Raw genomic sequence first — 12,992 nt, 5'->3', positions numbered from 1 at the left:
TGAAATAACTAGACTAAAGGTTACAATTGTAGATGATATAGGAGGGTGATTTAATGATATAGTGAGATCAGGTGAGTGTGTTAGTGGTAAGTGATGGTTAATGACTAGGAAGAGGTGATGGTAAATATGTCAAAAGTGAGAAAGTAGGTTAAAGAAACACCATTTAAATGCTCTGAAGAATCCTGTGCAGGAAACCTTGAATCTGGCCATGAAGGAGTTGGGGGAGGAGGAGGAGGAGGAGGAAGAGGCAGTGAGGCTAGTAGAAGAGGCCATAAAACACGACATTAAAAGAGGAATTAGAGGAGACTATGAAGAAGATTGTGACTACGATTATGAAGACTAATTGGTAAGCAGATAGGAAGAATATCGTGAAAGGAAGCCAGGAAGGAGACCGTGAAGGTGATAAAACAGGTCATAAAAGGGGACAATAAAAGAGGAATTGGTGAAAGCCATAAAGGAGGTCAGGAATTGGTTTATGAACAGTGAAGACGGTGGAAGGAGCTCATGAAGGACACCCACCGCCAAGAAGACAACACAGAACGAATATCCAGTTTCCTGCATAAGTTTTTTTTCTCTCCAAAGGTTATCTATAAGAACTTGTGTGGAAGGAATGACACTTTATTGGTTCAGGGATTTTGTGGTTTTAAGTTTGTTCCAGTCTAATACATTTCGTTGCCAGGATGATGAGTGCTATTATTATTATTAGTAGTAGTAGTAGTAGTTGTTGTAGTAGTAGTAGTAGTAGTAGTAGTAGTAGTAGTAGTAGTAGTAGTAGTAGTAATATTAGTAGTAGTAATAGTAGCACTAGTAGTAGTAGTACGTGATGGATAATGAAACCAGAATTCGTAACACATCCCACATTTGTGATTTCTTATCTCCCACTTCCATACTTCCTTACCATTACCCCCATACCATTACTCCCATACCTTCCCATACCCCCATACCATTACCCCCATACCATTACTCCCCATACCATTACCATACCCCATACCATTACTCCCATTACTACCATACTACTCCCATACCATTACCCCCATACCATTACTCCCCATACCACTACTCCCATACCATTACTCCCATACCACTACTCCCATACCATTACTCCCTTACCGTTACTCCCATACCATAATTCCCATACCATTACTCCCATACCATTACTCCCATACCATTACTCCCATACCATTACTCCCATACCACTACTCCCATACCATTACTCCCATACCACTACTCCCATACCGTTACTCCCATACCATAATTCCCATACCATTACTCCCATACCATTACTCCCATACCATTACTCCCATACCATTACTCCCATACCATTACTCCCATACCATTACTCCCATACCATTACTCCCATACCATTACTCCCATACCATCACCCCCATACCATTACTCCCACTTCATTACTCCTTTCTCTCCCTTTATGTCAACTTCACACTACCTCCTGTTCCTCCAGATGACACAATGGTGATGGGTATTTCTCCTACATCATCCTTTTCCCTTTATTAAAATCTCAACAGGGAGGTAATTTATCGTGTTGTGGTCCTGGTGTATCGACTGCTTCTCTCAGGATCTCAGTTGACAGTAGTTCTATCCTGCTAGGAACATATATACGCTTACACACACACACACACACACACACACATACATACATACATAAATCCTACACACACACACACACACATACTGTATACTCCCCCACCTTCAATTTACCGTGTGACTGGCTTACATCCTCCAGACGCCAATCTTGTGAGGGCATGAGAGCTGAGTCCCGAGGCAATCCACCGGTACAAGGACCCTGGCGCTCCCACCTCAAGCACCCACTAGACAAACCTCCACCATTACGACAAACACAGATACAAAAAAAAAGACTGACTAGAGTTCCGCTCCGGGTCCAGAAGTTATCAGATGACAAAGTTAGTGTCCCTGGTGACTCAAACTTAGTGTACTGTACATAGTGATTTATTAATACTCTTGTGTGGTGAAGGTTAAGGATTATTGTGTGTATTGAAAATGTGGAAGTTGAGTTTGTGGTGAAAGAAATATGCATAGGGAGTTTTTCCTATATGTTATTTCAGGTTTCTTTTGTATCTGTGTATTTGTATCAATTCTTTACCATCTCCTCCCTTCCTTTAACCTTTCTCTATCCCTCTATCGACTACATACAATTATAGTATAGACATAGATAACATGAGTAGAAATCAGTGTGTGATATAAAGTACAATAAATCTTAGTATGTAAAACCTTTGTCATTTATTAAAAGTCAAGGATATGGATAAATAAATATGAAATTTTGTTGTGTTTCGAGTTTCTTTGAATAAAATAAGACATAATTATAATGTGATATAGAAGATGAAGTAAAAATAATCACTCATTCATTAATAATACAAGTGTAACCTCTCATTAATTTCCACCAATAAGATAATTCTCTCTCTCTCTCTCTCTCTCTCTCTCTCTCTCTCTCTCTCTCTCTCTCTCTCTCTCTCTCTCTCTCTCTCTCTCTCTCTCTCTCTCTCTCTCTCTCTCTCTCTCTCTCTCAGTCTCTCTCTCTCTGTCTCTCTGTCTCTCTCTCTCTCTCTCTCGTGAAATACCTCGCGATAATGAGCGACTCGCCTCTCCTGGACACGTAAACTAATCGCCTCTCAATCACGGTCTCACGGTCAAGGACAAGAAATTTCCCTGACACTCCTATCATAAGCGCTAAATTTCCCTGCCAATATTTCCATGGAGTAAATTTCCCCCTGACATTATCTTCCTGACAGGCGAGTCTCACCATTTGGTCTAAAAATCAAGATTGATAATGCATGCCATCGGTTTTCTTATGATGAAACGCAAACATGGTTTTATTTGCACTTAATATCCTTTTTGACGTATTATAGAAGACCAATGGTTATTTACGAGGACGAAATTGGATAGAGGGAGAGAGAATGTGTGGTTATTATTATTATTATTATTAGTAGTAGTAGTAGTAGCAGTAGTAGTAGTAGTAGTAGTAGTAGTAGTAAAATAATCAGTTATTATTTTCATTGTTAAATTTTATAGGTTGTATAAATAGTGCAGAACAGGAGAACGTTTACATCACAAGGCAATGTTCACTGGTTTGATTCCCGAACAGTGTAGAGTCCCTGTACACTCACCAGTAAAGTGAATACAGCTATCATCTACACTTATTCATGGTGGAAAAACTCTTCAGTGTACCGGCAGTCTAAAATGGTACTGGAATAACCCACTAGATTTTATATGCAAGGATTCAGGAGATTAGAACCAGTCTTGCCATTCTGTACTTTAGTGGGTAAGAGGCTGGTAACACTGCAACACACACACACACACACACACACACACACACACACACACACACACATCAGTCATACGCCTAATATATTGAACCTGCATATTACGAATTTACGGACTCCAAAAACAACAACAAAATTTGGTGTAAATTCTTTAAGAGTTTAATTGGATTCGTGTACAATAGTTTTTTGTTTTTTGTGTACGAGCAGAACATATTATTTGCCTGAAAATACTATTGTTTTTTTTCCTCGTTGTTGTAAATAGCAACAAGAAGCTCAACAATGACCAAGCTATACTCTACTGGTGTGTGTGTGTGTGTGTGTGTGTGTGTGTGTGTGTGTGTGTGTGTGTGTAATTTTTGTCATTCAATATAACTCCAACTTTCCTCTGTTACTATTGCAATTATCACTGTTACTTTTGTCGTATAACAGTGAATCATTGTGGGTTTTTTCCTCTGTTTATTTCGTCTTTCATACAATTGACATTTAATCGTCATTTCTTTAATTCTAGATGGCATAGTTTGATATTTAACAAGCGTGTACCTTGACCCTATATGTCTTGATACCGTTTTTAAGGTTTTTACAAAGGTCAAAGATCAACCTAGAGTCATATATGAGTGAAAATGGAAGACTTGTTGAGAAAAATATTACAAGTCAATCAAGAAACTTTATAGAATCTCTTATTACATTTTCCTACAGTGTTCCTTTGTCATCATTCTGTAAGTCATGTTATTGTGTTTTGACGGTAAGAATAAAGTGACAATGTGTTATACCAAGAGAAGCCAACAAGTAACAGATTTGTATATTTCTATTTTTCTTCTTCTCCTTTCTTCTTCTTCTTCTCCTTACCATCCATCGTTCCTTCTTTCCACCCCTCCTCCTCCTCCTCCTCCTCCTCCTCCTTAGTCAATTATCCCTCTTCCTCCTCCTCCTCCTCCTCCTTAGTCATTTATCCTCCTCCTCCTCCACCTTAGTCAATTATCCTAACTCCTCCTCCTCCTCCACGTTAGCTACTTATCCTTCCTCCTCCTCCCACGTTAGCTACTTATCCTTCCTCCTCCTACTCCTCTTCCTTAGTCATTTATCCCCCCCCTTCCTTCCACCTTAGTCATTCATTCTTTTCCTCCACCTTAACCATTTATCCTCCTCCACCTTAGTTATTTATCCTCTTCTTCCCCCCTCCCTCACCTGTCTCCATCATTTCCTCCATGGTACACAGGATAAACACCACAAATCAAAACATATATCTTACATAAAACAAAATTCTTCCACTCGACGAGACCCACAGTTACAAAAAAAAAAAAATACAATATATGACCTAAACACGAAATCTGTCAGTCCTACAAATAAACACCAACTATTATGCCAATAAACATGAAGTTCTTGACTACTATAACCACCCAGTGTATTAGAGGTCGGTAGAGGTCAAGTCTCTTCACGGGGGTCTCTGGAAATAAACCCCATTGGCATAAATTGAAGAAGAAAAAGAGAAAAAAAAACCTCTCCATGAAATCAGTAGAATGAATGTAATTTAACATGAAAAGCAGAAACTCTAATTATACTCAGTGATGGTCAGAGGTCATGTCACTCTTGATGGTCACTATCTCAGGGGGGGGGGGTAATCCTCGTTCTGTTCTTCCTTACTGCTGCTGGCGGTTTGATCATCATTCACCTCATTTTCGTGTTTGTATTAGTATAGCCTCTGGTGAGTCTGGTATGAAACATTAATACGATACTTTTTTTTTTGTAGTTGAGTTTCTTATTCTAATCTACTGCTTTTTTTTTCTCATAGTTACTAAATTAAGTATGCTGAAGGGGGAATTAATTATACACAGATCAATTTATCTTCCTCCTTGAAATAAGAAGCTGAGAAAATAAAATAATTCCTTATGTGAAGAAAATAAATCCTTTCAGTAGACACTCAGTCAAGAACTACATACATATGTTTGACTGACACACATACATCATAAAGCAGCATTACAACTAATCATACAAACGATATTTGCATCAATAAGATCTAGTTTTAATGAAATATCTTTAAATGTAACTTTTTTCGTTAACTTTAGTGATTATTAAAGTATCAGTTCACAAGAATATCACGGAATTTTAAGGGTCTTTTAACATATTTGTATTCAATTAATTTCTCATTTCGTTTTAATGGGTCCTCGCAGAATTAGTCGTATGAGCAAACGAACCCCAGCAATTGTGTTTAATTCCTCAAAAATTCTCACTACCCTAACGAGTTACTAGAGGAAGGTGCTAACATTCCGCTAAAAATACCACAGAGGTTTTTATGCGGCATATCACGCATGCTATAAAACCTTTGGAGAATGTAGGTGTTTTATGAGTCACTGAAGGAATGATAATGTTTACTCTGCGCCATTTTACAGTGATGATGATATATATCTATAGCTATTTTTATCTATATTTATAGCTATGTATTTATCTATTTATAGCTATATTTACTGTATATCTATAACTATATCAATATCTATATATATTTATAACTATATCTATATTTATAATTATCTGTATCACTAACTATATCTATAACTATATCTATATCTATATCATTATCTATATCTATATGTATTTGTATCTATATTCATATCTACATTAATTATTATTTCTCGGATAAAAGTGTATAAAGTTTTGACTCTGGACATAATTTTGTTACCTCGGAGTTGTGTGTGGGAGAAACAGTCACGTCATGATATCGTAGACACAGATAATAAATCCATGAATATTCCTTCATTAAAATAGAGAAGAAAAAAACCTCACTCCATGTTATGTAAATATACGTTAATTTATTTTAATTACTAACCTTTTCATCCTTTTCCGAAGTCTCGAATAAATTTATGTATTCTATTAAATTTCCTGTTGCGTTAGTATTATTATTTTTTTATATTTCACAATTTTTATCCTTATGTGTGTGTGTGTGTGTGTGTGTGCGCGCGTACTTGACCTTCGTATGAATGTTATATGCTGTAAGTAGATTTCATAACATCAAGACTAATAGAATTCTTTACAGGGTTTTTCAGACAGGTTTCAGTATCATATAAAGGTCAGATGATTACTATAGCTCTATTAAAAACTGTATCACGATTGGATATTGGATACTGTGCTGCATCCAGTTACTCCCACGACCCAGATATTATTTTTAGAATTCACACACTCCCCATGAGACACACCCACGTGAGACCTACACCACACCTTCACTGTATATTTTCAACTTTTTGCCTGCCATGTTCTTTCAATACACCGTTTATTATTAGTAGTAGTATTATTATTTCATTCATTCGCAGATATATACACATCTAGCAACATACACACACACACACACACACACACACACACACACACACACACACACACACAGTGAGGTCAAGATAATCTTCAGAAAATTATATTCATTCTGTGTTATAGAATATATGTAATTATTTATCACCTGCCCATGATATATAACCAAGGTACACGTCTGGTATTGACTCTATACTGCTTGTGACAGGTGTGAGGGGGAGGACATGATTAAATACCTTCCTACCTTACAATTAGAAGATAAATACAACCAGTACACGTCATGACCTCGTTAGCTACTCATGAGGCAGAAGGGTCAGCAGGTCACCTAAAAAAAAAAAAGGACTAGTTAAAATAGCCTGTGTGGCGTGGTGTCCTAAGGGTGGCTATTGGGTGCTTTTATTTCACATGGTAATTAGGAAGCTCTGTTGCCATAAAGTTTTTATCAAGAATTCAAAGGGACAAGACCTCCTGCTAATGCAAGGAGATCTAATTAAATTCCTCTAAGCTTATTGCTGTTCATTTTTGAAAGACTTTAAAGACGAAAAGTCTTCTTTTTTTGTTTCTGTCTTGCTGCCATGTACGAATGTGTGTGTGTGTGTGTGTGTGTGTGTGTGTGTGTGTGTGTGTGTGTGTGTGTGTGTGTGTGTGTGTGTGTGTAGGAGTGTGTTATATACCGGTAATTTGGTGTCTTATTTTACCGGAAAATCTGGCCTTATTTTGACCGGAAATATTGGTATTATTTTACCGGGAGATATAGCAGTATTTTACAGAAAATTTGGGTCTTATTTTACCGTGAATTTTGGCTGAGGGAATGCAATTCTTTGAATGATCGAGGGAAAGTAGCTCTCTGATTGGTCGAGGGAATGGCGCTCTCTGATTGGTCGAGGAATGGAGCTCTCTGATTGGTCGAGGGAATGGCGCTCTCTGATTGGTTGAGGGAATGGAATTTTCTGATTGGTCGAGGATTGGTGCTCTCTGATTGGTCGAGGAAATGGAGCTCTCTGATTTAACAAAAAGCTCTCTTCCGAGTGTTTAATCACCCCACAGAGTACCTGGGGAAGTCATGGTGTTCCTTAATCCTTTACCGCAATTTCCCCAAATTCTATTCCTCTCACAATTTCATACATATTTTCTTTTTAATCGGCATATAAAATAGTGTCTTGTAAACCCCAAATATTTTTTTGTTTGAAAATTCATATTCATAGGAAATTCAAATAAGTGAAGAGAGCAAAAACTTATTTTCGTCAAGATATCTTGAAAAATGCAATTGACTTCATGAGTCTGAGAGAGGATATAAAGGGGACTTTAAAACGATTTTTATTCATTTTTATCATATAACATTTAAATGTCAAGCGCGCACACACACACACACACACACACACACACACACACACACACACACACACACAGTTCAATTTGAAGTTTAATCGAGTTTTTTCTCGATACTGTAAGACAAACTGTTATTGGCTTTTACATTACTTCCTTGGGTATGAGGGTCTTCCTGTGCTGAATGAAATCGTCTGATGATAGTCAACTATAATAATAATAATGATAATTATTATTATTATTATTATTATTATTATTATTATTATTATTATTATTATTATTATTATTATTATTATAATGCCAAGTTTCTTTAATTTAAGTCCTGGCTTTAAATTTAGTTGTTGTTTTTGATGCTTTGAAAGGTTGCATATCTACACTACAGGCTGATAAGATGAAAACTTTGACATTTTTTATGTTTCATCTTTAAATTAAAAATTACATCCTCTAATAAACGCTGCCCAAATTAAACTTCATTTTCAAACTCACGGATTTTTTTTTTTGGGGGGTTTCTTCAAGAGTGCTTCTTTGATTTTGGTCTTTGTCGGCTATTTGATTTTCATAGAAATATTAAAAAAAATGAACGTTGTAACATCTTCGCCATCAGCTTCACTGAACGGAACAGTTCTAAAGTAAAGATCCGAGACTCGGTGGCCGATTGTTTTTGTTTTCAATCCTTTCCGTCAAGAATTCAAATTTCTTCGAGGATCGACTTGTGCTGAAAAATAATGCAATGAATTAGTGAATTAATAGTTGATACAAGAGATTTATCGCCTCGAAAGTTCTGATTGATTTCCTGTTACCTGACTGCTAATGTGTGTTAGTGAAATTTGTAAGGGTCTTCATCAACCAAAGTTAGAGTGTAGCTTGTGTGTGGTAAACTGTGTGTGGTAAACTCCTCCCCGCCATGCAAGTTAAGACAATCAGACTTGTACTAATGTGTTCAGGAATTCATGGGGTTACAGCTTTGCAATGGCTAGATACTTCCACCAATTTCATTCAGAACTCAAATTCCTCTCAACAGTGCGTGATGATCTGTAGTACGTTTTAGGCGTTGTCATTCTAGATATTTTATTTATCATGAACGATTTATTTTTTTCCTTGTCGTCTGGTCTTGTCTCTGAAGAATATCTCATCAATGCCTCAACTAATTGACCCTAAAGTTGTGTCGTGTATGTGTTAGGATTTTGAAGTTACAATGACAATCAATAAACCTGAACCCACAGTAAAGTTAATGAAGTGACGTGATTTTTCCGGTAGTAATACAATTTATCTGGCTGAATATACTGTAGCTATTTTGTTTTGGACATAAGGGAAGTGACATCATTGAACTGGAAATGACGTACAGTATTAATATAAAAAGGAGCCTATTTTTTTTTAAGAGGAAAGCTGTAGTTAAAGAACAACTGGAACAAAGTAATGTACTGCATTCAGGTCTTAAGTGATAGGCGACTTGTTCATATTAAAACCAATATTTTTTTTACGTAAGGATTTTTTACGTACATATCATTAACTATTTAACTTTTTAGCTTGTTATTAATTGTAATTCAACATAATTATATACTTAATTTTTGTTCTTTCCCTTTCTCCTTCAGGGATGCCGACAGGGGGCGGTGGCCGTACAAATACTGGCACTAGTGGCACCAGCGGCAGTGGCGGCACCTCCTCGAGCGGTGGCAGCGGCGGCAGTGGTGGCAGCAATATCGGCGGCAGTGGCTTGGGCGGCACGGGTGATGGGGGCGGCGGGATTGTGGGCGGCGGGGAGGGTATTAGTGGCTCGAGCAGGTTCCTGGAGCTGGTGCCGCCCATGATCATCGTGCTGGTGGCCTCCCTGTCTTGTATCCTCATCATGGCGCTTCTTGTCATACTCCTGCTGAAGAGACGAGGCAGATCACGCCGTATGGAGCGAGAGATGGAGCAGGTGGGTGTAGATGGGTGTTGGTGGATGTGGGTGATGGTGGTGTAGGGTGGTGGTTGTGATGTTGGTAGGTGATGGTGGTGTATGGTGGTGGTGGTGATGTAGGTAGGTGATGGTGGTGTAGGGTGATGGTGGTGTTAGATGGGTGGTGGTGTAGATGGGTGTTGGTGGTGTAGGGGGGGTGGTGTAGGGGGGTTGTGGTGTAGGGGGGTGTCTTAGTGTAGGGGGGGTTGTGGTGTAGGGAGGTTGTGGGTGTAGGTAAGTGATGGTGGTGTTGATGAGTGTACATGGGATAGAGTTGTATGTGGGTGTAGATAGATAGTGACATGTAGGTGAGTGGCACAAATAGGTGACGGTAATGTAGGCAGGTGATAGTGGTGTAAATGGGTCATGGTGATGGTGCAGGTCAATAGAATTAATGATAAGCTGCTTAATATATATAGATGGAGATTAATTGATAGATAATATAATTCCCAATATGTCCTCCCTAATAGACCCCCCACCCCCACCCCCCACCCCCCCACCCCTCTCCTCAACCCATCAAGGGAATTACTATCTTTATACAGACTTAACTATAATCTACGTGAATGGCGGGTTAGTAACATTTAGTGATTATGTTGTTTTGGAGAATATGAGGTAATTATGTATTGGTATTAATATTATTAGTAAATGATTCAAGTAAATACATATATATTTGTTGTATATATTCTAGCTTCGAATAATCAATAAAATATGTATAGATTATTATTATTGTAGTTTTAAGAATAATAATAATAATAATAATAATAATAATAATAATAATAATAATCACGTCCATAATTGGTGGTGGCAACAGAACATTCAGGTAATCAACTCATTGTGTACAAAAAATACCACTCACCCTCGTCTCCAAACTCCCTAGACCGGAAGTAAGAGATCGATAAGGTGTGTTTGGGGGGGCCGGGGGGATAGGGAGTCTTAGTGACGTCTTCATAGAGCTCTGTCTGTCTGTCTCTCTGTCTCTCTCTCTCACACATTCACTCTCTTTCGTCCCCGTAGGTGAAGCTGAGCGAGGAGATGGTGTTTGTACATAGCAGAAACCCCGACAGCACCTCTCGTGACACCCCAGGTAAGTTTGACAGCCCAAGGTACTGAGATTCTTAAAAGATTTGATGCTTTATATCTCCTCACACTCGCTAGCTGTAAGAGAGAGAAACTCCCACGAATAGCCTGAGTGAAAGTCCAACTTCATTCTGTACCATAGTTTATTAATTAAGTCAGTTTGAAACGTTCTTAAATCTTTGAGTAATAAAAAGGTAAAATTACGTATGTTTAATTTTTTTTAGAATCTCGGTAAAATTGTGTTTATTGGAGTCCTTCGTCCCTTAAGCGGTAAAAAAGTGCTAATATATGAATAGTAAAGACCCAGTATAATTTCTATCTGATGTTCGATGTCATGTTTTATGGGGGGTTTTTTCTGGTCTAATTAGAACACTTCATCGTCTCTCCAGCATGAAAAAAAAACATAATAATAATAAACTTAACTCATTGATGTACTTTATAGACAGTAGAGTCCCAGAACAGCTTGGACCTCATGTTGGCTGTTATGTTTCTGATGTAGTAGATGTAAGCATTATTGTGTCTCCTGTTGACTCTAGAAAAAAAAAGACATACGAACTTTTTTTTTTTCGCCATCCAGGTGAGAATATTGCTGGAGATGAATTGTGGTAGGGAACAGTTTGTGAGGTTGATAGATGGATTGTGGTAGGGAACAGTCTGTGGGGTTGATAGATGGATTGTGGTAGGGAACAGTTTGTGAGGTTAATAGATGGATTGTGGAAGGGAACAGTGTGTGGGGTTAATAGATGGATTGTGGTAGGGAACAGTGTGTGGGGTTAATAGATGGATTGTGGTAGGAAACAGTGTGTGGGGTTAATAGATGGATTGTGGTAGGGAACAGTGTGTGAGGTTAATAGATGGATTGTGGTAGGAAACAGTGTGTGGGGTTAATAGATGGATTAGTGTGTGGGGTTAATAGATGGATTGTGGTGTGTGTGGGTTAATAGATGGATTGTGGTAGGAAACAGTGTGTGGGGTTAATAGATGGATTGTGGTAGTGGACAGTTTGTGGGGTTAATAGATGGATTGTGGTAGGCAGCACCTCGTGGCGTTAAGAGGTGGAAAACTGGGTTGGATCGCTGAGGGGCCACCAAGGTCTTGAACCCGCCCACATAAAGGTGCTAGAGCCAAAGGGGGAGAGGATGAGAGAGAGGGTGAGAGGGAGAGAGGATGAGAGGGAAGGAGAGTGAGAGTGAAGGAGGGAAGGTGGATGAGAGGGAGGGAGAGTGAGAAGTGAAGGAGGGAGAATAGGTGTGGGGAAAGTATAGGTAAGAGAGAGTGAGAGAGGATGAGAGGGAGAGAGGATGAGAGGGAGAGAGGATGAGAGGGAGAGAGGGATGCGGGAAAAATGAGAGATAAAAAGAAGAGAAGCAGGGGAAAGGACTGAAAGAAGATGAAGGAGGGGAGAGAGGAAGAAAGAAGAAAGAGAGGGGGGGGGTGAAGTAGGACAGAGAGGGAGGGAAGGGAGCTAGAAAGAATGAGTGTCAGGCAGGCAGGTAGGTCACTCATAGAGAGAGAGAGAGAGAGAGAGAGAGAGAGAGAGAGAGAGAGAGAGTTTTCCTATCCTGTTAATTTATGGGTCGTCGCTTCTTGTGTGTGTGTTAAATATGTAAAACAAATAAAGAAATACATAACATCACCCACACAGAGACACTTGATGAAGTTTCACTGTCACTCTAGTCTGTTGGTCTCTAGACTAAGTTGGTCTTTAGAGTAAGATGGTCGCTAGAGTTAGTTGGTCTTTAGAGTAAGGTAGTCACGAGTCAGGTAAATCAGTGTCGACATTTTGTTACTTCCCGTTCTGAAAATCTTGTAAGGATGGGGTTATAATTGTAGAGGCTAAAAGTGCTCTTACCTGCGTCGACCTTTGACCTTAGCGTTAGGTTAGGTGGTCACTAGCGAAAGAAAGTCGACAAAAAGAAAAAGGACGTGAGAAAAAAGGGTTTTCTTTCACCTGAGGGAATTTTCGTAACGAGCTTGTGATAATGATGGAAGCTGAGTGAGGTGACTTGACCTTCCTGGGATGACCTTTGGCCTTGGTATCTGTCGGATATGTAAAA

The 12,992-nt window shown here is 38.7% G+C and overlaps 1 protein-coding gene across 1 annotated transcript in view; it reads left to right on the top strand.

Moving 5' to 3' along the window:
* The window catches only part of LOC121871474 (uncharacterized PE-PGRS family protein PE_PGRS10-like), a 93,830-nt gene that overhangs the window by 57,837 nt on the left and 23,001 nt on the right, over window positions 1–12,992 (top strand). The window contains exons 9-10 of the mRNA XM_042373822.1: window positions 9,512–9,837; window positions 10,873–10,942. Of these exons, the coding sequence (XP_042229756.1) occupies window positions 9,512–9,837; window positions 10,873–10,942 (396 nt within the window). The remainder of the gene's footprint in view (window positions 1–9,511; window positions 9,838–10,872; window positions 10,943–12,992) is intronic.

This window comes from Homarus americanus, unplaced genomic scaffold (genome assembly GCF_018991925.1).
Source record: "Homarus americanus isolate GMGI-L3 unplaced genomic scaffold, GMGI_Hamer_2.0 scaffold45698, whole genome shotgun sequence".
In the NCBI taxonomy this organism is placed as follows: Eukaryota; Metazoa; Arthropoda; class Malacostraca; order Decapoda; family Nephropidae; genus Homarus; species Homarus americanus.
This window is presented reverse-complemented; position numbering and strand designations above follow the sequence as displayed.